This window comes from Polistes fuscatus, unplaced genomic scaffold (genome assembly GCF_010416935.1).
Source record: "Polistes fuscatus isolate 324 unplaced genomic scaffold, CU_Pfus_HIC Scaffold4, whole genome shotgun sequence".
In the NCBI taxonomy this organism is placed as follows: domain Eukaryota; kingdom Metazoa; phylum Arthropoda; class Insecta; order Hymenoptera; family Vespidae; genus Polistes; species Polistes fuscatus.
In genome coordinates, this window is record NW_025113118.1 from 9916405 (window position 1) to 9943589 (window position 27185).

Below are 27185 nucleotides of genomic sequence, written 5' to 3' on the forward strand. Positions count from 1 at the left end.
TCTTCTTCTTCTTCTTCTTCTTCTTCTTCGTACTTATTTCGACATGTCTCTGTTTCTTTCAATCTCTTTCATCGAGCATCAGTTACCTCCCCGCACCCCCATCGGAGCCGGATATGTATCACCGTTGATCAACGAAAAATTCAAATAGAATAAACGCAGGTAAGGTACTATCTTGGGTGGACCCGAAACGTTTAAAAAGAATAAGTTTCCAGGTGCCCCCTCGTAGAGGAAATCTTTTGTTTTCGCGCCATTATCATTCTCAACCCCTCGGAAGTATACAATCAAGCCCCCAAGCAGAGAGATGCAGATAGCAGCTTACAATGGTGCGAGGAAAGGTAGTAGACCTTTGAACCACGAGTATGAAAAGACCACTACTGTGGAATGTATTTTCTTATTTTTTTTCCTTCTTCTTCTCCCTTTTTTTCTTTTTCATTTTTCTTGCACTCTCTTCTCTCTTTTTTCCTCTTTTTTTTTTTCTTTTTCTTTCCTCTTTTTTTCTACCCCCAACAGAGAAGAACGTTCAACGCCGAACCGTTAATAACAATAGGGGAATGTATAATCTGAATAAATCTGGGATAACGAAAGAATTCCGTTTATTTTCCGACAAAAAAAAATGCCTTTGCGAGTAATAGGATTTCAATTTTTTCTCTCTCTCTCTCTCTCTCTCTTTTTACGTACGTATATGTTTACAATTACTCGTATACGTATACGCATATACATGCACGCATGTGTGATAGGTTTGCGTGTAATAATGTTATAATGTTTCATTTTCCTATTTTTTTTCTTTTTTCTTTTTTTTTTTTATTTTTTAATTTCATTTCCTTCTTTTCGTTTCAAACGAATGTGAATTCGATCAAGGTTTGTTTCGAGAACCAATGAGAACGTACCGATTGAATTGATTCGTAAACGTTGTTAACGTTAACCACGAAGCCGATCCGATTTTTTTTGTTCATTTTTTTCTCCCTTATTCTCTTCATAAAAATGCATTATTGAGTTCTCTTTTCGCGTTTTGTTAAAACTGCTGCTTTCTCCGTTAAATGTCATTTTTGCGGTATATCGGTACTCGGATTCGTGGGATTTCCGCAATGTGCGCGCCACTAAACGCGATGCCGATGTAATTAAATAATAATTAAGGCAGCGTGTGGCGCAGTGAGAATATTTAAACCATTAAGGGGAAGGGAGATCATTTTACTTTTTTCTTTCTTTATTTCTTTCTTTCGTTCTTCTTCTTCTTCTTCTTCTTATTCTTCCTTTTTCTTTTTCTTCCTTTTTTTTACCCCGTTGCTTTAATGTACGATCTTTTAGGATGAGAGAAAGAGAGAGGGAGAGAGAGAGAGAAAGAAAATTATCGATCCACACATTTGGCCCTCTGCACGTTGTACCTGAGCTCTCTTTTCTCTTCAACTTCCTGCAAATCCACAACGTTCTTTACTTTGAAAAATGTGTATCGACCGAAACTATCATATATATATATATATGCGTGTGTGTGTGTGTATGTTCTCTTGAGATATTTTATTTAATTATTTTTTAATGAATTATATATGTGCCTTCCTATTTTTTTTTTTTCAACGTTTCATATAGATTTTATAAATTCCCTACACTTACACATGTGGATCTATGTTATTTTACATATATTTAAATAATTGATATAATATGATATACACACACGCGCGCGGGGGAGGAAAATATGAGGCATAGATTTTTAATTGAAAATTCAATGTGTGTTAATCATTATGCAAAATTCGCTTACATATCCGCGGAATGTGTATGCTTAATTTTTCCCTTTCTTCATGACTTCAATCATTTTTCTCTTTTTTTTTTTTTTTTTTTTTTTTAAATAAATGATAACGCGAAACGTTGAACATGTTTCATTTGGCGCTTGCTATTTTGGAAAAGGGTAAAACTTTTAATGAATTTATCTAAAATGAGATAACTTGAGAAAGAGAGAGAGAGAGAGAGAGAGAGAGAGAGAGAGAGAAAGAGAGAAGATGTCGTTCGGAACTTCGGAAGATCGTTTAAAAGTTTCATTTGAGCACCACTGAAAGGAATCTAAGCAGGAGAAAGAACGTTATACTACGCTACCCTCGTTTTTCCCCTTCTTTGTCTCCCTATCTCTTTAGCTATCACTCTGTCTCTCTCTCTCTCTCTCTCTTTCTCTCTCTCTCTTATTCCTTTTTCCTTTTACCTCAAACAGCCTCTTCCGTAGAGTCTGTAATCAGTGCAGCTGACTACGGATGACGGTTAGGTCAGTGAATTCGAATTTTTTATTTCTTTTTAAAATATCTCCGTGGTATTTGGTTAAAAGTAAATTTTCATTTTCTCCTTATCCTAATAAACGATAATATAGTAAAACATTGTTCAACATTGTTCAACATTATTCCCATGAAACATTTATCATCTCCTTCGTAGATTTTATACAACAGTTTCGAAATTCATGTTTCGCAAATGGGTTAATAGAGATTTTAAATCTATAGGTAGGTGATAATGCCGGGGTGGGGTGGGTAGGGGGGCGACGGGGGCAGGGGGTTATCGATCAAATTTCTCGTCGATATTTACATGAAATTCACACGCCGACGACGACGACGACGACGATCGTGGATCGTGCGAGTTTAATTCGTAAATTAATTAAATTTGTAAACGCGTTTGATTGTTTCCCGATAATACGCGGTAGAGTAATTGAAAAAAAAAAAAGAAGAAGAAGAAGAAGAAGAAGAAGAAGAAAAAAAAATAATAGGAGAAAGTATGATCAGAAGAAAAAAAAAAAAGAAAAATTGCACTCGATTTTTAACGAACCTCGGAAACGATTACTTTTTGCGGCAAATTTAGAACGATCGATCCGCGAATTTCAAGTGAAAACCCAAATCCGTCTTCCCCAGAGTTTGGCGAACCAAGTATGCCGCTTTTACTATATGTGTACCCGTATTTTTGGCGTTATCTACGTCCCAGTTTTCGTAAGGTACCTAACGCGTTCAACAATGGTACTCGCGCGACGACGCTTTTAAAGCACAATTTTTTCCTGTCCCCCCTAACCCCCTCATCCTCCCCCACCCCCTCCCCCTCCACCACCTTTTCTACTACCTTTTTCTTTTATTTTTCAAAACAACGACATCTGCCGCTTGAGAAATGCTGCGCCTTTTTTTCTTCCTTTTTCTTTTTCTTTTTTTTCGTTTTCTTTTTTTTTTTTCGACAAAGCCCATCCTCGTGTAAAGCTTTAACGCGGCACACGTGCACACAATCCGAATGCGGGTAATGCCAAGGAAGCTGCATCGTTTTCTCTGTAAATTTTATAAAACGGCATGGTTCAAGTCATTTTACTTGATTATATGTGTATATATAAAGAAATATATATCCTTATATGATTTATGCATGTGTAACGTATATAATATGTTAAATGCACAATGTATATACGTTAGTTTCAACACTTGTTGATTACGAACAAATACTAACGAATTCATGAAGTTATTTCATTTAAAATGGGGATCGATTATGAGAAAATAATCGATGCGCGGGAGAAATACTTGGCTTTCTCTTCGAATGATTACCTTGATTGAAAAAATATCACGAAATATTTGTATTGCCTGTAACTATTTGATAATAATTTTTATCTACTTTTCTAAATTCGAATTTTTCATATAAAACTTTTCCAGACCCTTAATTAATTAATAATATCCCCACACAATACAATTATTGATTGGTAAAGAAATCATTTTTAAAATTATACACACACACACACAAATAATTTAAACGTTTCAACGTGTTTGATTTTAATTTATTCGTATGATGAAACTCATGACAACGTTACAATTATACTTTTTCTTACAAAAATCTTATTGCTTTTTCTCTTCGTCTTTTTTTGTTCTTTTTTTATTAATTCTCATTTTACCCCTGCCCGTTTTCAAATTTTATATCTTACTTTTTCTCATTTCTGTTTCACTCCTCCCCTCCCCTCCCCTTGTCATATGCTATCTCATTCATTTCTTTTCTACGACATTTTTTTATATACGTATAGTAAGATATAACGTAGGATGAGTTATGTCTATAGTAAACACAGATAAGAATTTTACGGTTTCCAGATGTATCGATACCTGACAATAGGACATAACAATTGTGCATACTTACTTAATAAAAAGAAAAAGTTTCTATTCTTCGGTTTATTCCTTTATAGTTTTCGAGTTTTCATGAATAGTATAAAAGATAGAGAAAGGGACGATCTTTTATTTTTTTTTTTTTTTTTTTTTTTTTTTCAGATATCTTTTCAGTAATGAAAGATATTTCTTCTAACAATAAATCATACACGGATAACTTTTGTGCTCCAGAGGGGAGGTGAGGGGGAAGGCTCTACACGTTTCCCATTATACCATTAATTAACCTGTTTTCCTATTTTTTTTTTCTTTTTTTTATACAAATAAATTTAAACTCGACGCATCATTTTTTTTATTTTGTTTTAACATTTTGCACTCTCTCTCTCTCGAAGCAATAAAATTTATATTATTTTTACAATTGAATGTAGAACGAATACTCAATTTGTTAACGATACTAAAATAACGTATTAAACAATTGTTAAATTATTAACCGTACACGTTTCAAGAGCATCGTTTGACTTTAAAAATGTAAAAGTTTAATCGAAAAATAATTTAAATTCACTATTCTTTAATAATCGCGTAAAAAATGTTGTAATGATTATTTCCACGCATTTACTATTATCACCATAAAAACATTAACGCGTTTTATGATAAATTACTTTCTTATTTAAAAGACTGATATTTATCAGTCATTATTCCGTGTTAATAAAATGGAAAGCTGCTGGTGCTTACGGATTTCTCTAACTTTAAGCATATAACGGTGAGCGTCATTTTCTCCCACTATACCGAGAAACAGGTATATATAGTAGGGGTAAAGCCAATAAGATACGGGTTCGGTATTTTCCACTCCGCCAGGTAGTTTATTCCGAATCGTATTGTTACAAAGAAAAAAAAAATAGACAAATGTATTGACTTATGTTAGTTTTCAAGAAATATTCCTTCCTTCAGCAATATTTTCACGTGTGTATAAGAAAATTAAAAACGAAAAAAATGTAGTTTATTTTTAATCGTACTGTTAACCCCCTCCTCATCGGGAAGAGATAAATAAATTTATTAAAAGAAATTTACCTTCAACAATATTTCCATGTGTATATGTTACCGGTAAAATTTGAAATCTTGCATTATATAAAATGCCCGGTGTTTTTAGGCAATCTATGAAATATGAGAATTATTACATACTTTCTCTATGTATTCTATAAAATGAAAAATGCTATTTAGGTAAAGCATGAAGAAAGGTTCTGATAAGGTTATTATACAAATGACATGTATTCCTCAAAAACACAAATGTTATTCTGAAAAAATAAAAATTAAATATATAATATAAATATAATAATAAATATAAAATATAATATATATACAATAATAATAATAATAAATAATAATAAAATATATAATAATAATAATAATAATAATAAATAATAAAAAATAAAAATACAAATGTTATTCTGAAAAATATCATGTATTTCATACATTGCCGGCTAGTTTCAGGCATTCTAGAGAATGCCGGATTTCAAACTTTGCTGGGGTACATATATAAGAAAATTAAGAAAAAATGAAAATATTTGTGTACTGTGTAGAAGAATTATTTATCAAGTATAACCCTGGAGTAATTTCAAGTGTTAATAAGAGAACAACCAACCAACCAACCAACCAAGACGAGTTAGCAAGATATACTTTTGGATATATAACAAAAATAAAAAGAAAACAAGTTATAGAGAAGTAAATAGTAGCAGTGTTAGTAGTAGTAGTAGTAGTAGTAGTAGTAGTAGTAGTAGTAGTAGTAGTAGTAGTGTTAGTAGTAGTGTTAGTAATAGTGTAGTAGTAGTAGTAGTAGTGTTAGTAGTAGTAGTAGTTGTTGTACCGTGCGAGATGGTGCGTGCGAAATAAAACCGACTGACGACGACTGGTTGCTTGCTTGCTTGCTTTTGCTTTGGTTAGGAAGAAGGAGAAAAGAAGAAACTCCTCTTTTGCTCCATGCTCTCTGCTAGGTGGTCTTCCCGGTTCGGTTTGAGCAAGCCAACCGACCGCAGTCGAGCGCGCGACGTAGTCGAGTGCGGTAGTATACGTTTGCTGTCGTCGTGTTGATTGGTGGTTGCTGTTGTTGTTGGTTAACATCCCAACTCATATAACTTTTCTTATTATCCAAACATTATATATACTTTTATATTGCATACATATATAACATATATATTATATATAAATAGAATATATATATATATTTCTTTTTCTCCGTATATATATGTATATGATGTTCGTGTATACGTGTATTCGTGATCAACGTGTACTTTCCCCTCTTTTTGTATTATTCCCAACTATTGTGTTATCTTTCTTTCTTTTTCGTACGTTAACGAAACAACCGTTCCTTTCCAACGAACTTTACCACCCTGTATCCTTGGTGGATAGCGTGACGACCAACGTGTTGTTGTTTCCTGTACGACCACAAGCTGGACTTTCAACGATTTGAAATATTTTCAAGGAATATTGAAACGAGAGTAAGGAAGACATTTTTACGATAAAATATAAACCCGGTTGAGACCTTCCAAGAAGAGGAAGATAAATAAAGAAGACAAATTCGGAGAAAACAAGGAAAAATACAAGAGGAAAAAGATAAAGGAAAAAGGTTCGTTCGTCATTCGTTCGTGTGGAGGGAAAAGGACGCTTTTATAGTTCAAAAAGGAACAGGGTAGAGGAGAGAAAACGGAGGAGAACAAATTCTTCTTCTTCGTGTAAAGGTTACCAAGGGGGGGGGGAGAAAGAAGAAATAAAGAGAGATGTATAGAGATCAAAGGTAGAGTGACTGACTGAAACGAAATAACGCGTGCGCGCACTTTTATATCTTGTAAGGTGTATTTTACGTCTTCTTCGTATGATTATCAACATTTTTATCGGTTGAGTGTTGCGCATTCTTTAACCTTTCTTTCCATCTCTCTCTCTGTCTTTTTCTAACTATCTCTTGCTGTCTTTAACGTTCTCCTTTTCCAACGGAAACATCTCCTCGAATTACTGGTGTGTCCCGTTCGAAAGAAGGAAACTATGAACAACGGCGTCCTGACGACGCTCTCGTTGAAAACTTGTGCAAAAAAAGAAGAAACTGGACGACTAAACGAACGTTAAAACCTAAACGGTTGTTTTTCACTTTTTCATCTATTTTTCATTGCAATAATAACGTTTATCTGGTGTCTCATTTTTTCGGTTTCCTATTCGTTGGGATATTTTTTTTTGTTATTTAAAAAATAACAATAACAACGTGTGTATCATCTCATTCATAACAACACCCCTCCTCCAGAAAAAGAAAACGTGTCTACGAGGGATTTAAAAATGAACGAAATAGGTAAGACAATCTTCTTTTTATTCTTCTTTTTCTCGAGCAGTGGTTTTCCCCTCCTATTATTTTGCAATTTAAAAAAATGCATGACTCTCCGCATAGTAGTAGTAGTAGGAGTTAGTAGTAGAAGTAGTGACGTAATTCATCTTCCACGAAAGGATTGTGCTGTGATTCGTAATTTATCTTATGTTAGCGATTTTAACATCAACGATAAGTATCTTCGTAACCAACCAACTATGTAGAGTATAATATATATAAATATATTTCTTTTTTTCAATGGAAAATAGTTTAATCTCTGATACGAATCATCGTGCGATTTTTAAGATTAGATAACGCGATAAATTTGTTTCAACGTATTAAACGTAAACACACTCCACTCTCTCGATTTTCATCATTTTTGTTTCCTCCACGGAGTTTTTTATTTTTCTTCTTCGCGATAAATGAAAAAAAGAAAAGAACGAGTAATCTATGTCAGATAACGATAGAACAATTGAGATTTAGAGAGAAAGAGAGAGAGAGAGAAAGAGAGAGAATAGCTACACGTGGTCACGTTTCCTTTTGTTCGATCTTTTATCGCTTTCGTTGTTGCTGACGCATGTGTCTAGATTGCTACCCGATTCTTCTTCCTACTCGTGTTTTTTCTCCTCCCCCTCCCCCCTGCCCCTCTGTACCCCTTTTTTACGAAAGTTTCCGTCTTGTGGCTTGTTTTGCCAAGATTTCTCTTTCCGCGTACTTTATTTTTTATTATCAACGACGATTATTAAAATAATATTCGCACGATTATTATTCTTGTTATCATAAAAATTTTCGATTTGTGTATTGTACGAACCCTATATATAAAATATTGATATTTATATTAATGTATAATATCAAATGCACCGAAAAATAATGTTTTGAAATTTGTTTCTAGGAGTTTGAGATTTGTTTCTTGAGTGCAAATGTTATCATCGACTCCGAGATTACATTGTCTTCTTGGTCGATTATTTAAGGTTTAAGGTTATCGTCATGAAAAATATGAATAAACGTGTAAGTTGACATATTCGAAGTAAACAAAAAAATATTTATTATTATTGTGTTAATGAGTCATCGACGAAACATTTTTTGAGAGAACAGTTGGACTTTCCAAATTTTGTTTGCTCTGTCTCTATCATTCTTTCTTTCTTTCTTTCTTGTGGGAAGAGCAAAAACCGGTTTTTTTTGTCGAATGTCCGTTCAACGGAGAATAGTAGACGGACTTTTCGAGTTCTTGTCGAAGAAGTTCCTTGAAAGTGAAGTTTCACACTACCAAGGAGAGCTAGAGGGTACCTCCTTCTAGTGCAGTTTGTAATTAACAACGAAACTAACTGCCATAGTCTTCTTAGTCGTCATGTTGTCCTCCTTCTCCTTCTCCTTCTCCTTCTTCACCTTCTTCTTCTTCTTCTTCTTCTTCTTCTCGTTGTCGTCGTTTATTCTGACCAACTTCGTTTTTAAAGATTTCATTAGAAAAAAAAAAAAATAATAAAAAAAATGTCCTGCTGGTTTCATTTCGAAGAAACTTGTCGTCCGTTAAGATAAATTCTTTTTCCCGTTGTCAGACCGTTAATCCTAAAGTTGAATGACTTACCTAGACGTGTCTTATCGTTTTGCGAATTCCTCCTTGCTACCTTTTCTCGAGGACGAATGTGTGTGTGTGTGTGTGTGTGTGTATTCTTCTATATAAATAAAATTTTTCACGATTTTTTTAAGTTGTGCATTCGTATGTGTGTCTGTGTCTGTGTTTGTGTGTATGTGTGTGATGTGACAAGTAGACGAGGAGCCTTGAAATAAATTGTTTTATCTTATTAGTTTCCTTCACGAAATTACTATGAACTCTCCTTTATTATTGGGGTTTATTTCGAAAAATTTCCTATCGATTTTTAAGGAAAATTTTAAGATAATATAACTTTTATACTTTAATTTAATTTTTATATAAATCTCCCTCATTATAGTATCGGACGATTGAATTAAAATTTAATAATAAAAAATAATAATAATAAATAATATAATAATATATATTATTATTATTATTATTATATTATATTATAATTTAATTATATCGTTTCATTATCATTTTTCTTCGTGATTATAAAAGGAAACGTTTTTATTGTTACAATTTTCAATGAATATTTTTGGTCATTCGTTTGTTTAATTTCTCATTCAGAAATACATTGGTCGTTTCGTATGTTCTCCCCATTTATTTCGTAATAACGATCTATTTTTTTCCTTTTTTTTTGTTCAATTTTATAAATATATATATATCATTGTTACTTTTATTTCTTATATCAGTTTTCTCGTATTTTTATATCAACTTGGGTATCAAATTTTCCTCAAATATAATTTTATCGATCGACAATAAAAAAAGTTAAAAAAAAAAGATATATATTTATCAATAGTTATTAATGAAACATATTTGAATGTTTTATAAATCGATAAAAGAATTTGCCGTGATATCGAATAGGTTTTCTTTTTATTCAACGACGAGAATTCGAACTAAGTTTAATTTTAGAATTTTCGTAAAATCTTACTTTCTCAAACATTTACCTTCTTTCTTTCTCTTTTTCTTTCTCTTTTTCTTTCTCTTTCCGCGAGGACTAAGAACATAATACTCAGTTTTATTTCAAAACATTACCGATCGTTCCACCGTGTCATTTTCTTTGCCATTTAAGCGAAACTCAAGGTAAACTATACTCGAGAGCATATACGGGCACCATGCTTGTTCTTTTACTTCGTTCGAAAAAGACCAAATAAATAAATAAAAACTAGAAACTAGAAGAACAATAAAAAGGAACAAAAAAATAGCAGGAGAAAGTATATAAAATATAAAACGAAAAAAAAGAAAATAAAATATCTATTCTAACAATAAACGTATAAGCATAATTATCTTATGAGAATGATATTATTATTATGTATACATACACACACACACACACACACTATACGATGTATCTTATTAATTATATTTATAGGACACTGTAAGAGACATATAATATACTCATGGAAACGAATTGTTATATCATAATGAACGGTACTAAATTATATACACATAGATGTAATAAATACTTACATTACTCTTTCATTTTCTTTTATATCCTACAGAGATGAAGAAGAAAAACAATATATATATATATGATTCGTTATAATTTTATTTCGTTACTATATCTCTTCTATTTTCTGTTGTGAAATGTTATAAGTGTCGATCAGGTTCTCTCGAGTATTGAAAGTTTTCTTTAAATAAACGCTACTTCGAGTGGCGAACGAGCTCATGCTTTTATTTGCTGCTTTCGCGTGTAAGAAGAAGGGAAGAAGAAGAAGAAGAACAACAACAGCAACACGAAATAGAAGAAGAAGAAGAAGGAGAAGAAGAAGAGAGAAATCGATTATCCGAATAACATGAAGGATGACGAACGATCGAGGATACTCGTAAAAATTAGATACACACATATACGTTTGTGTTGCTACTTTATACGTGTTTCTTCTATCCCTTTCTATCTTTATTTCTTTATTTCTTTATTTCTTTATTTCTTTCTTTCACGCTTTTATACGTTCCCGTGGAAGTTTCGAGGTTTATACGTCGACACGGTTTACGATGATTCCTCCTTCGATGAAAGGTGAAACGTGCTACGAATAAAACCATATATATATATATATATGTATGTGTAACTATCGCCGATATCGTTCAACGTAAGAAGAAAGAACGTTGTGATTTTTAATTTTTCTTTTTCCTCTCTACAGTAAGTCGTATAAAGTTCTATAAAAAAGAAAAGAAAAGAAAAAAAAAGAAGAGGCGGGGTAAAAATCGAACATCCTAAGTTACAAAACTTGGTACTTGATTCCTTTTTTCGTCGGCTCTATCGTAAAATGAAAAAGTAACGAACTTAACGGGCGACTCTTTCACGGATTTGCGATTTCTTCGTGATCCGCTTTTCCGATGATAAAACTTTTTAAAGATGAGAGAAGGTGAAGGAAGAGTAGGAGTAGGAGTAGGAGTAAGAGTAAGAGTAAGAGGAGGAGGAAGAGAAGGGGGGGGGATGGTAGAAAAGTTTTTCCTTAAGAAATCGAAGAAAATTATATCTTGTTTGGTTTTTCCTTTTTTCTTTTTTTTCCTTTTTTCTTTCTTAAGGTCAAATTTTGTACGCGCGAAGAAAGAAAAAATCACAAACGAGTTGATCGATTCGATGTATATTAGTTAGTTCCGCGAAGTATAGAGTGGAGAGTTAATGGAAAATGAACGATAGAGAGAACCATAACATAAATATTTACTAACCAATGCATTTTCTCTTTGTATCCGCGTGCAATAACGCCACTATCCCAGATTGTCCATGTACAAAGAGCACATATGGTTTCATCGATGCACACGTTACACGAAAAGGTCGAACTCGCTCGCACCTGCTTTGTGTGTTCGATGTTACGATAATCTATCGTTCAGCCCACTAGGGGCAACTATGGGAACACGAATATATACGGAAGGAAAATACAAATGAAAAAAGAAAAATCGATTACACGTTACATTTGTGAGATATACATTTTATACGTCATCGAAAAAGATTTACGTTTATTTCGCGGACGGATGTGAGTAATAATATAATGATTTAATATTTAATCGATATACGCACAAAGTAAAAATTCCAAAAATAAAGAATCAATCTCTGTTAAATCAAGTCGTTGAGATATAAATATATAATCAATTTAGAGGATTCTTAATTCGTTGTCACGAATCACGCGCGGTAATTGAATTAAATTCAAATATTTACTTGATAGATTAGGGATATTATGATTAATTTTATATTCAAATTATATGAATGAAATTATATATATATATATATATATATATTTTGACTTAATTATAATTATGATTTATAATTAATATATATATTTCAATTTAATACGTTGTCACAATTATTATAAATATTTTATAATATCTTATCAAAAAATAAACTGATATGCAACAAGTTAAATATGATTCACTTTCAATATAAACTTCTTCATAATATATTTCCTTCCTATCTTGGACATTTACAAATGAAATAATTTTGACATTTGATGTTTCCTAAATTAATACTACTACTACTACTATCTACTTCGTGGGTTTTAATTAAATCACAGAAGATTCCAATTAAAATCAATCTTTGGATTAAATGCAAGAAACTTTAGTCAATCCCCGATCACGTTATATTCGTAATTACGTATCTCACGTATACAACTTACATCGTTTTACATACATTTATTTGCGTCAGAGAACACGGGGGCCGATCGATACCGAGAAAGAGCTTCTGCGTCCCTTTTATTACTTACGACCTCCGCATACTGTGAATGCAGTTCTGTTCGACGGTCCCTCTCGAAGGGCCGAACAAGAGAACAGAGAGAGAGAGAGAGAGAGAGAGAGAGAGAAAGAGAGAGAAAGAGAAAGAGCGATCGTTTCAGCCAAAAAGAGAGAAAGAAGAATTATGCGGGAATAGAAGGAAGGAAGGAAGGGTCGAAAAAGTTCTCGAAAAATTCCGTTGCCACGAAACGAGCTCCTTTTTTCGTGCCCTACAATTTCAATCTCGATCAAAGATTCATATTTCAATGATAACAATTGTAATCTAACATATTAGAATAATATCTCTTTCATGATTTTTGTGTTTTATTTATTTATTTATTTAGTAACGTATACGAGTGATTATGGAAAATGAAATATAATAAAAATAAATAATTGATAATAAGATATATAATATTGATAATTGATAATTGATAATAAGAAATATAATAAATAATTGATAATAAGATTATTTTGATTTATAAATAATTACAAATATGTGTAATTGAATTTCTTTATATATATATATAAACACATATTTTTATTATTATTATTATTTCTTTTCATATGTGATTATTCAAATTATGGCATAGATAAAATAACGATTTGGAGAAATGAAAGAGAAACGTATTGATAAATATTGTAATTAAAAAAGTAATGTAAATGCTATTGTATTATCATTATGTTAGGAAACGTTTGAGATATTGAAAAGTATGGAATGAAGTATGATATATATGTGTACGGGGTATAAGAAGGAAAAGGTGAAAGTATATAATCCTTCAAAGAAAAAGAAAAAGAATTTACGAATGATGAAATCGTGTAAAACACAGACGTACGTACGTGTTCCTTGTTACTTTGATCAAAATCGGGTGTTTCAATCAGAGCGCAAAATCGATTACCCATACGTCAGAATAGAACAAAAGTATCGCACGTCGCTTATTCTTGTTTCCCGATTGGTTGCTAGCTTTCGCGCGCTTGTTCACTTATAAAGGGTTCCTTCCTGATTGCTCTTTTTGCTTGGTTTTTTTTTTCTTTTTCTGTTTTTCCCTTTTTACGACACTCCAATTTGGTAACAATTTAAAATATGATATAAAGGAATCGAGAATATAGAATATAGAAAAATCCTCAATTTTTATTTTAAGTTTATTTCTTTCTCTCTCTCTTTCTCTCTTCTTTTTTTTATTAATTATTTAAATGTTTTTTTTTTATAATTAATTTTGGGCAATATAATTATCTTAAAGTTCATTTATTCGTTGAAATCATATTTCCGATAATCTACCACCACCAAGTAGATTATTATTATAGCGTGGATATTTTTCCTCTGACTAAAATGCAGACTCGGAGAGGAAGAACATTTTTATAAAAAAGTAGAAGAAGAGGAAGAAGGAAGAAGAGGAAAAAAAAAAGAAAATAAAAATAAAACTAAGAAGAGGAGTTATTTAACTTTTCGATATTAAAGATACACCAAGGAAACAGTACGTTCTTTTATACGAAGCTCTTTACGAGATGGTGGTCGAAGGTTACTAGATTGCTTGAGAACCGCTGTTGCGTGCACCTTGCTTTAAGGCTTCGTTTTCACTGCACACAGTTGCAGCAAGCTAGCAAGCAAGCATCAGCATCATCGGTTAGACAGTGGGGTACATAGTTTTGAGATAATATCTTTTAATCTTAAATATATCGTGTTGCGTCGAATTATTTCGAATATATATATTTATCATCATAAAACATCTCTCTTGATTATTCATGTTAATCTATCACGTCAGCATAAATTACTTATAATTCTCGCTGAGAATTGATTATATGTATTTTCTTCTATTAATAACAAAATATAAAAATATATATTGATTCATTATCGTGATTAAAAAATTAAAAAAGAAAATAAAACAAAAAGGATAGATCGAGATATAATAATTTGTACAACAAAATAGTTTACTTTCGCGTTATTTAATAATTATCCCCGTTGGGAGAGGGGCTTAAAAATGTGAAATGTATTTCAACGCGATTTAATGCTGCGAAAGTAAAAGTTAACTTTAGTAACAATAGTGAATGCAATACAACCTATTTTATCTCATTATCTTAACGTTAGTCGTAAAACAAAACAGTATATATATACATATACAGATGTGATACACGTGAACGTAGTAAATCTCACGCGAACTATGAAAAGTAATTAAATCTCAAATCGCGTGTCGTTGTCCTCCTCTCCACCGCTAAGTAGTGTGACGCTTCAATGGTAATTGTGACCCTGATGATGAACGACGAAGTACTTGCTGCTGGTTATTCGTACTTTCACTAAAATCATTGAAATGCAACAAACCGAACGGTAGTCGCGAAACTCGTCGATGCATTGGTTGCTTGTCATCGTCGTCGTCTTCAATGATTATTATTTGTTTCTTTTGTAGCAAAAGAAAATCGATCTACCTGGTGATGGTAGTGGTAGTGGTAGTGGTAGTGGTGGTGGTGGTGGTAGGGGGAAGGGGGTATCGTCGACCTGCGAAAGAAGAATATTCATTTGAAGAACACGTCAAAAGAAAATTTTCTTTTCTTCCTATTGGCGGAGAGAGAATCTATTGTGATCTACATTTTATTTCGAACTCGTATGAAGATATATATATATATATACATATATGTATGTATAACGAACGACGAATATTCGATAGGTCTCTTCTTTACCTGCTATGGACGAGAACAATTCTTTGATCTTGATTGGAATTAGAAAAAAAAAACAAAAAAACAAAATAAAAAATAAAACAAATCAAGTGAAAAATAAAAGAAAATAAAATAAAAAATAGAATTCGTTCTCGATTTTAAGGTGAGCTAAAAGTTCTGTGTTCCAAAACGAACGTGCGGTGTATAATATATATACACACATACTCACACATACATCATACACACACACATACATATACATCTATATATCTTCACTATCGTGATATGGGTTAGGGTGTCACTTTATCTTGCATGGATCTTTCGTAGATGAAAATTTGTTCTCACGTAGTGTAAGCTCCGTGGTATGCACGCGAAGCTTGGCCTCGACTTTGCTGCTGTTACAGCGAAATATAATGAGGATTACTACGACGACTACGACGAAGGACTTGCATTCGTACTCATTTGCTCATTCGCACGTGCTTGTCGTGTCGGTGCATTATTTTTAAATGCGAAATACGTTTCGAGAAACAGAGTGAGTGAGTGAGTGAGTGAGTGAGTGAGTGAGTGGGTGAGGAGTGAGTAAGTAAGAGAGGGGGAGAGAGAGGGAGAAAAAGATACGGATAAACAGAGAAAAACGGTAGCACTGGCGGACGCAAACACCTGTTAACGCAACATCAAAATGCGTTACTAATTAGCGTTTATTAATAAGCTCGACGCGTGAAAAGACGAGAGAAACTTTTTTCGCTTATGTTAGATATTACTACTTTTTGTTTTACTCTTTTTCTTCTTCTTCTTCTTCTTCTTCTCTTCTTCTTTCTTTCATCTTATTACCTTTTTTTTCTTTCAATTTTTATTTTTCGTCGTCGTCGTCGTCGTGGTGTTGTTTCCTTGCGAAAAAATTCTGCAACACGTTTTTTTCAACGAATTATTAAAAGGTCGATGTTAATGGCGGGGATGGGGAGGAGGGGAGGGAAAAGTTGGCTGACAAGAATAAAGAAAATTTTTTCTTTCTTCCATACATGTCTATACACACACACATATATATATATATATATATATTTCTTTTTGTTTTAATTTCATTTCTTGTTTATTTATTTATTTCTTGTTTCTTTCTTTTTTTATTCAAAGAAAATATACCCCACAGGTAAATGGAATACGTGTACTCGGTCGAGCAGTGATGTGTAAAGCTACCAGCACTACTATCATTAATACTACTACATACACATTTTTATCTTTTGCATATACATACGTACATACATACACACATGGAAAATAGAATGCACGTACATACATACATACATACATACATACATGCATACATGCATACATACATACATACATACATACATATACACATATGGAAAATAGAATGCACGTACATACATATGTATATAGAGAGAATCATTCGTGCGAATTCGTCGCTCGTCGTTCGGTTTGTATCTCCACCTTTTTCTCCTTCTCCTCCTCCTCCTCCTCCTTTATGATCCCACCTACAGAGTTTTGCTCCGCTTTTCGGTCATAAACTTTTTTCCAGTTTCGCTTTGGTGAGTTTTGAATGTGTTTTCTTCTTCCTTCCCTTGCTCGCTCGTTTTCGTGTATCTTTTTTTTTCCCTTTTCCTTTTCCTTTTTTAATACCTTATCTAAATTTATGCCACGCTCACGTGAGTCAACTCCTCCTCCCTCCTCCCCTTCCTCCCCGTCTTCCTACTCCTCCTCTTCTTTCACCACCTTCTCGTCCTTCGATGTTAATCCCTTATTCTTGACCCAATATCATTCCAGACGTCCTTGTAGAATTGGATCGATTTAATTGGTTCAAGGATTATAAAGATTGTTGCGAGATCGATTTCTAAGATCTACACTCTGCACGTTAGTTTTTCGAAATGAATATAAAAATACGAATTGGAACACGTAAGAGAGTCCGACATAATAATAATCGCATAGGATTAACATGCATGATTCGTTAGACACGTTGCTAACACGTTCTGAGTCACATGCCAAGAGATCTAATATGTAAGCTTCGAAGATATTCGATAAGATATATAGATAGATAAACAAGTAGGTAGGTAGGTAGTTAGGTAGATAGATAGGTACATAGATGTTATCTATAAAATTTCATTTTTGACTAGCAATTTGTAATAATTGAAGAATGTTTTTTAACAACGATTTTATCGATAATATCGGTTATTCGAATCCACTTTCTATTTTCAACTTTTTCTTTTTTAGATTTAACAAAATCTCCAGCCTTTCTGAACTTTAATGCATTCTCGCGTGACTCGATAGTTCTAATTAAAGTCCTGTATATATATATATATACATTTCAGATACTAGATAACTAAATAAATCTTTACTTATATAGGTTAAAGTGCAAATATCGTATATAAATGACTTATGATATTTCTCAAGGTAGACGTTGGATTAATATACAATAGTATATAGTACTTGCAAAAGCTATTTATAATTAAAATCGACGAAATATGTGTGCGTGTATTGGTGGTTTGAAGGTTTTAACGCAGCAGCACGCGTTAACCGTAAACGTCACGTAGCCTAACTCGCTGGTTTCCCCGTGTCGGCACGTAAAAGTCGTTTCCATTGGTCTCTTTCTCTCTTTCTCTCTCTCTCTCTTTCTATCTTTTCTTTTAGTAACGTGAAAAATAGAGATAGAGAGTATTAAAGATACCGAACGAGTTTCTGGTATCTATCTTGTGCACCTAATTTTGTTAGTTCGGTTTCGATCTGACGTAGAATCGATAGCTTACGTTACAATTATTTGTGCGTTTAGGTTTGCAATACATATACAATCACGTTTCTGTTTACCTATAGAATCTTTCTTTCTTCGAAATATATATATATATACGTATAGATTCTTGAAACATTTGGTTTACTCTCAAGCCACGTTCCTCTATTTCGTGAATTCAACGTCTAGCAGCAAGTTTCGAGATGAAAACCATTTTTCTTCTTCGATGTCCCGAAATCTCACGTTTTAAATCGCTTTCGCCATTTAAGTGAATACGAACGATCCTATTTCGAGACACGTATTCGTTCACTGAAGAGATATTAAAACGAGAGAGGGATCCATTAGCTCGTAGAAATTAGTCATTCTATTCTAGAACATGGAAACCTCTGGGTAAAATCTCTCGTACCTTCGTTCCTTTTAAATTTAAACGTTCATGACGAGTTGTTACCTAATCTTGACGTATTGGGGGTAATGTTACGGTGTAAGTGGTGTGTACCAATTTTTCTCTTGGATTGATATTCTAACATTTCTACGTAATTTTTCAAAATAAATTATCCTGAAAATATATATATATTTGTAATTTAAAGTAACGAATTTTTAAGCTACCCTACCGAACTCATCATTCATTTTTGATTTATTTATTCCTACAAGACTTTTTCGTATATACATATATATACATATATACTTTTACGTATAATACATATTTGCATCGTTGATGTTGAAAGTCATCATGAAATATTCATGTTCGGGTATAGTAGATAACTACGAAGTTAATAAAACTGTATTCGCTTGAGTTGAAGCTTTGTTGTAACGATATTATCCTAACGTTTAATTATCTCTCTCTCTCTCTCTCTTTTACTATTTTACTTTTATTCTTCTTTCTCTTTTTCTGTTTCGTGTCAAGGAACGAATTGTTTACGCTAACCGAGCAAGTTTTCACAAAGAGATGACGACGACGGTGTAACGGAAACGCGAATAGTTGAGAAACAATGTTTGGTTCTCGTCGAACTGACAGGCTTACTCTATAAATCGGCCGTTGAAATAATATTTAGTCGTTTCCACATTATTTCTGTCCGTCTTCTCTCTCATTCTCTTTTTCACTCATTCAATTTATCCATCTTTTGTGTAAGAACATGAGAAGAACCAAGAGCCCGTGTCCGTTTCTTCTTCGATCTTTCATCTTCGGTACCAGACCGACATTGTAATTGAAATTTTTCGAATTCTCCTATTTCGTTCTCGTGTATTAAGCAACCCAAAGAGGAGGTATCCGAAATTTCTTTGGAATGTAACGTTAAACTTTTGTTCCCTTTCTTAACATAGAAAATCTTGTAATATTAAAAAGGACGTTGAAATTGTTTTCAAACTTGATTCGGATATTTTATTATTCACCGAGGTGTCCCGAAAGGTAATCTTCTTGTCGAGATAAGAAAATTAATAATGCTTTTTATATAATCGATAAATGTATTATTAATTCAATAAATTATACAATTTTTTTGTTTAGATAAATATCATAATAACAAATTGAAAATCAATGTTCATTTATTTACTCGTAATATTTTATTTGTCATTTCGTAATATGAATTTATAGTTTCGTTTGAAAAAAGAAAAAGTATTATTATGAGATACCAACCAACACTTCAAACATCTGTTTTAAAATAAATTTAGAATTTTTACATTTTGTTTTAGTTCGGTGAAAGGATTTTTTTGAAACATCCAGTATAATACATTATAAATATATATGTATATTTATTTTGCTTCAGTCATTCGATCTTCGAGAATGAAATAATTATTTATTATGCAACGATATGCACACAAAAAAATCAATGTCATATTACCGTAACGCTATACTAGATCGTTATCTGAGTACGTGCCATAGATATGTTGAACGATTCATTATTACTTCCTATTCGTTGAAAGCGATATGCACATTCGAACAATTATTTATATACGTTATTAGAATTTATATAATAAAATGCATACTTGGTTGCATTCTAGTGCATTCCTTTTATTGTCCTTCCTCCCCTCCCCTCCTGCCTTTCGTGTCTACGATAAATATATCAATCGTTGACTTTTGGTATTTATACACAATGTTTGTTAACAAATGAATCAGAAATTTGTGTTCCATTTATTTAAAATTGTTTTCTTGAAAAAATCAAGATTATTCTGATTTTTCAAATCGTAAAAATGAACCTCGCGTGTTTGCATTTTATATTTATTTTATGCGTTTTTACGTATTAATAAATATCTAAAAAAAAGTTACGACAATATTATGAATATTTGAAGGTATTTTATTAATGCGTCGAGCTTTTCGTGTTCCATTAAGATTATTATAAACGTATTTGTTTTTCTTTTTCAAAACTCATTTCTTCGTATTGGCATTAACGATAATTGTAAAAAGTATAATTGGCCAAGTTATTATAACATCGGATAATGTTATTTGTAATTGACCATTATCGTGATAAATTATCGTGACAAAAGTCGATAAATATTTTCCGTTTCCTTTTTTTGTTTTTGTTTTTTTTTTCCTTATTTTATTTTATTTTATAAAGTCGAAATAAATAAGCGAAAAATATAATGAAATTTTCGGATTTGTTGTCGATTTATTTTCTTCTCGAAGTACACACTATGGACATATGTTTTTTTAACAAACACGAACGTTCTTTTTTGATTCATATTTATTTATTTTTAATTGACACGTACAAAAGGTTCCGTCGATGTTTACAATTAAAAATATTTCGATAAATATAAAAATCAAATTCAACGGCGTTATTATACATCCTCGTTATTTTCCGCGAACAAAAATTTTCCCCCAAAAATAATCATTTCTTTCTAAACCGAAAAATGTCTGCGTTTATTGTTGTTGTTAACGTGTATATTTAAATAAATACTTTATAAGTATCAAGAGATTATAAATAATTAGTAATAATAACTTATATACACAAAACGATCTATCTTCCGTATTAATTAAATCCAAAGTGTAACAAGAATTTCAACTTTGATCGTTTGAAAGTATAAAAATAAATATAAAAAACAAAATAAAGAATTTAGAAAATATAATTTAACATGTATACCCGATTAAACTCCAAAATATGCGTATCAACACACATTTATTACAATATTTATTAAAGTACTTTATACTATGCTCGTCTATAATCGATTGCTTTGATCATTCACGAATAGACTTTTAAATCTAATATAAGAAATCATTAACATAAATATAGCAGCAACAGCCAAACAGTAATAAACTATGATAAATGAGTTTTCGAGTCTCATTTCCTTTGATAAAATAAACCGATAAATGAAAATTAAGGAGCGAAGGGGGTTGGGAGGGGCAGGGCCAGGGCCAGGGGAAGGAGAGTTGAGAAGTGAAACGCGAAAAGAGGGAAAGAGAACACCCCCGACATCAAATGATTTTTATTTTCAACTTTTACGATCTTTTCGTGTCGAGTTATCCGCTTTTTATGATTCTCGATTCCTCTCGCGTGTATTTCGTGTCCAAGAAAACTGACCTGCCTAGTACCATCACTTCATCTTACTCTCTTTCTCTTTCTCATTCTCATTCTCTCTCTCTCTCTTTCTCTGTTTTTCATTTCTCTCTCTTTCCATTTTTTTTTAAACTCTTTTTCCATCATACCCTTTCTCATCACCTACTCTACCGCTTCCACTTCCGTGAAATCGCTTGAAGAAGACTTTACTCGTGACACTTTTCTATCTTTTTTTTTTCTCTTTTTCCTTTCTTTTTTTTCCCCCTTTTTTTTCATCCGCGTCTTTCAGACTTTCGACAGTAGTTTATCAGGTCGCTTGACAAACTCTTTTCCAACTTGTCGTCGTCGTCGTCGTCTCGTTGGCAATACTTTTGCCATCCTCGGCGTGTCGCCCACTCGCTTTTTCCGCTATTCAATGTATGTATGTATGTGTGGGTGGGTGGGTGGTGGGAGAGGAAAGGGGCCCTGACTTTTTAGTCCGACCAATGGTCGTTTACCTTCCTCTCGAATTTTGTCCATGAATAAATACTAAAAGGTGTTTGTCCAATTTCCTCGTCATTGTCGTAATCGTAGTCTTTGTAGTCGTTATTGTTGTTGTTTTTGTTGGTTGGTTTATTGGTTGGTTGGTTGGTTGGTTGTTGTTCAATGAATAGTCGATAAACCCTTACCTCTATATTTTCTTCAAATTTATTTTCTACCTTGACTTTTGCGCTAAACTTTAAATTAATGCTCGCTCTGACGCTTATGCTACTACTTCTCTATTTTCACTTCATTTTATTGAATACTTGTTTTATTGTATGTATATATATATATATATATATATATATATATATATATATAATAAAGTTATTCTTATAATCTTAATAAAAGCAGTTCCTAGGATCGATAGTATCGCTTAGCTCGGAGGAGAAAAACAATTTTTTATTTTTCTTTCATTTTATTTTATTTTGTTTATTTTTCGTTTTATTTTCCTCATCAATTTTATCGTACAAATTTTTCGAACAAATTGTTTGATTTGTTCTGTTATTATATAATTTTAAACTAAACTATTCTTTATTAAATCGATTAACTCTTTATTTTGTTCTTTTTTGTTATTCGAACTTCATCCGTAGTTAAATCTTAAAAATGTTGAGAATCCGATAAGAACAAAACCTAAACTATGTGGTAATATATAAAAAAGATAATTGTAAGACTAAAAACTGGAAAATATTCTGTTGATATCAGTCTTTTTCTTTTTTTTTAATTGCCTTTCGTTGTGCTTACTTCTCATTTTTTTCCCTTTTTTTTTTTTCTTCTAACCCTTGTCACAAATTATCGATATTATCGATAGTAACATTTTTTGATACGATTTTTTTGTATTACATGGTAGTTGGATATGACGATAACGAGGTAAAATAGTTTTTTTTTTTTTTGGGGAAGGGTGGGGAATTTTTCAGGAATAATAGATATATAGATAGATAGATAGATAGATAGATAGAAGAAAAACCATTCGTGTTCGATTTCTTCTTTGGATAACGAGCCACGGTGAATTTCAATTCGGTCGGGTTAGTAGTTATTTTCTTAGTCAGATAGGATTTGTAAAAGAAAGACAAAATAATGGTATTCCATCTTGAATGCGAAACGAGTTAACGGATATCGGATGACGATACGTTGTTTTCGTTTTAAATTCTGCAAAATTTCATTGAAACGATGTGTAACTGTTTATATAGGTATAGGTGGGTTGCACCCCTTGTTGCATTTCAATAATATAATGTATTACATTTATTTTAAACTATAGCCCAAAAAGAAGAAAAAGATTCATCCCGGCTTATTCGTTAATCTGTGTTTCTCGTTCGTATTTTGTAAAACTCCTCGTACGTTGACCTATGAACATTTTTAATGGATTTTTCTTTCTTTTTTCTTTTTTTTTTTGAGACAACAAGAAGGATACAAAGCTTCAATACTTTTATCCGAGAGCTTTTCTCGAGTTCATGAAGCTTTTTATCTTCCCGCCCCTCCCCCTCCCCGCCCTGTTATATTCTCTTTCATTCGGTCGGATTTACTTTTGGATGTTGAAGTATTCGAGTGATTTTTGCGGGTCTATATCTTTCTTTGACTTTTTTTTCTTTTTTTTCTATTTTTTTTTCTTTTTTATTTTCTTCCATTCCTATTATTTTATATCCACGTTGGTAGAATAAGGATATAAGGGAGAAATGGAAAGTTTTAGACGATTTAAAACGAGATCCTTGGAAAATCGATATCACTCGCAATCGTAATTGCCTGCTTGCTTGCTTGCTTGGTTGCTTGTTTGCGTTTAAAATTCGTTAATTGAATCGAATTGTTTTCCAATTGGTGGTTATTCGCTTGACTTTACTTCTTCTTCTTCTTCTTCTTGTTTTTATTTATTTAAAAAATATATATTTATTCATCAACGGAAAATTTACATATATATATAATACAATAATCATTTCACAAAGCAAATTATATATTTTATATAAAAATCTAATTAACATTGATTTATCAACGAATCGAGAGACAAATGCAGTCAAAATAATAAGATAAATTAATCAATTTGAAGATTAATATTGTATAAATATGAAAAATAAGAGCTTTTTATTACTAACCAAGTTTCACATATATATATATGTGTGTGTGTGTGTGTAGTAAACTCGCGTGTGGTTTATCTTTGGATTCCTGCTACTCGAAATTCTTTTTCTTCATTTCTCCACACTATTTGTAAAAGTTTTGTGGTTGCTTTTACCATTTCTCCTCAGTTTCCCAGCTTCCAACAGAACAGCAGCAGGTTCTTCTTCTTCTTCTTCTTCTTCTTCTCTGGTCTCGAATTGGTAAAGCTATACCAACCAACCAACACACAACCATCAACATTACTATCAGCCTTGTCTAGCTCTTTCTTTTCTCTTTCTATTTCACTAAAATTTTCTTTAAGGTACGACCACGTACCACGGTTTATAAAGTAGAGAAAAGTCCTACACATTTAAAACTTTCAATACGCGTTTTCTTCCTACGCTTAGATTACCTAAGATATTAGTACGAGTCGGCTTGGAAAATAAGTCCGGATTTCAAATATCTTTCGTTTCCCGTTTTCTCTTTTGTCGTATATTTTCTTCTTTGTACGAGAAAAGGAGTGTGAGAGAGAGAAAGAGAGAGAGGGTATATTCTCAACGTTGCTTATCTTTAATTAAAGCGTGCACCACTCTACTTGGTAAAAAAAGAAAAAATATAATTTGAAATTTGTATTTATTTTTATTATTGTTCATGTCAGGTGTCGAATTGTTATAATTCTCAATTAAATCATCTTAATCAAAATATATAAATTTAATTGAAAAATAATATTATGGAAGAAAAGTAATTCATTTGATGAAACATCCGATAACTGTGTTACCAATGAAATTCTATTTATCTTTTACAGGTATGCATTTATTCGTTCTGAGTAGTATTATTGTGGTTGGTCTTAACCTGACCACTGCATCCACCGAATTGATTTTTGGATCTACGTCTGTGGGAGTTGCTGAATCGTCTAAGGTTCACTGCCGATATAGTAAGGCCTTTTCGATGCTACAGGTTAAATGTTCCGATCCAAAATTGGAAGAAATTCCTCGTGATTTAAATTCTAATATACAGGTAAGATATTAAAACAAAAAAACAAAAACATACGTTCTGTTTCTAATTGTAAACTTACATATAACTGTTCGGTTAGAGATTCGAATTAAATAATATATTTGAATTACACATGATGAATACCATTTGATTTTTATCTCATGTGATTAAGTACAGATAATAATTGCTGTGTATTATTTTCTATTTTTTTTTTAATTATTCGTTAAAATGATATATATCTAAAATTAAAGAATAAACGTTGAATTTCATCGTCGCGTAAATAAATAAAAAAAAAAAAAAGAAAAGAAATAATAATTAATTCTTTCTCTCGAATTGTCAACAGATTCTTGATGCATCATCCAGCAGAATTCGTGATCTCAACAACGACAGTTTTTCGTCGTACACTAAGCTGGCCTATATTTATCTCGGCGATAACTTTATACAAAACATCGAGGAGTCTGCATTTGCTCGACAATATTATCTCGAAGTCCTTGACCTGACGAAGAACGGTTGCGACAATCTACCGAAGAATCTCTTCCAACTACCCTACCTACGTAAGGTTTATCTATCCGTTAATAAATTCGGCGACTCGGTATTTCAGACCGAAGTTACTTCGCCACTCGCTTTTCTTCATCTACATCGTAACAAACTGACAAAGTTACCAGAAATGGGATACTTGCCAACCCTTACGAGCCTAAACGTTTCCGAAAACATGATCGGCAAAATAACTCCGAAGGAGCTGGCTCGTTTCTGTAAACTTGAGATACTTGATGCCTCCAAGAATCCACTCAATCTCGAAGAGGACAACTGCGAATGCGTCATTATGCGAAGCTGGTTGAAATTACGGGAGATTGTCTTCAAGCCAGATTACAATTGTACTCCCGCGGCGTTAAAACGTTGCGGAAACGTCACCTTCAGCAACGAGACCTTAACCATCTACGATGAATGCATGAACATCCTCAGGATACAGATTCAAACTAAAAAGGCACGTAATATGTGGATCATCGTGGCATCATGCGCTGCCTGTTTCATATTTATCATATTTCTCGTATTACTTTGCTTGCATAGACGTAACAAAAGGAAGAAGCAAAAATTGAAGAAGGAACAACAACGTATAGCCGCCAATAACGCGAATACTCAACTATTGAATAGTAATTTGAAACAAGAAAGAGAAAAATAAAAATAATGTAGTCTTTTATTCTTCTTTTTCTTCTTGTTCTTTTTCTTGCTCCTTCTTCTAGGGAGAGGATGGAGAATTTTTTTTTTCTTCTCATTTTTTCTCTTTAATCGTAAAATGTAAAGCTGAGAATTTTTCTCGGTTACCACCTACCTACCTACCTACCTACCTACGGCACGATCCTTTTTTCTTCTTCTTCTTCTTTGCTTTCTTTTCCTTTCGATCGAAAGATTTCATCGTTATCGAGGATATTGAACTTAGGAGAAAAGCCGAAGAAGAAGGAGGAAGGGAAAGGGGGGGAAGATAACGGGGCAAAAGAGGTTTCGATATACCTCAAGGAGTATTTGCCCCCATCGTGTTTGCTCCTCTAGGGGATACTCCCAAGAGGATTTACGTTCAGAACGTTCAAGTATAAGTCTCAGGTAGACTCTAACGTATCTTTTGGGACTGTGATCTCGTGTTTGTATGAAAGTTTATGTATGTAGAGTTTCAGTGTATGTACTTAAGCCTAAACTGGCATTCGTTCGTTGTTTCTTTTTTATTTTTATTTTCATTTATTTGCGTATGACTTGCTGCTGCCTCGCCGTTGTACGAATTTTTCGATCTATCGTGTGTTTTTTCTTTTTTCATATTGTATCTTTTTATACGCATATATCGTATGTTATGAAAGTATATTGTTTTGTTATTCTATAGTATATATATATAAATACACACACACACACACACAGTATGCATATATATATATTTATATATGTGTGCGCACAATACAGACTTAAACACAAGGATATACAATGTTCGACAAAAATGCTTTTACATCGTAAA

At 32.4% G+C, this 27185-nt stretch overlaps 1 protein-coding gene across 6 annotated transcripts in view; it reads left to right on the forward strand.

Annotated features, from left to right (window-relative positions):
• Positions 1–27185, forward strand: part of LOC122520994 (toll-like receptor 3) — a 29757-nt gene extending 2572 nt beyond the window's left edge. Inside the window, exons 1-4 of one of the 6 annotated variants that reach the window (XM_043641364.1) lie at positions 2227–2245; positions 6559–7413; positions 24999–25210; positions 25530–27185. In XM_043641364.1, the coding sequence (XP_043497299.1) occupies positions 7401–7413; positions 24999–25210; positions 25530–26366 (1062 nt within the window). In that variant the 5' untranslated portion in view covers positions 2227–2245; positions 6559–7400 and the 3' untranslated portion in view covers positions 26367–27185. Of the gene's footprint in view, positions 1–2226; positions 2246–6094; positions 6190–6276; positions 7414–8317; positions 8434–24998; positions 25211–25529 lie in introns of those variants that run through there. The other 5 variants (XM_043641362.1, XM_043641363.1, XM_043641365.1 and 2 more) reach the window with 5 other exon arrangements.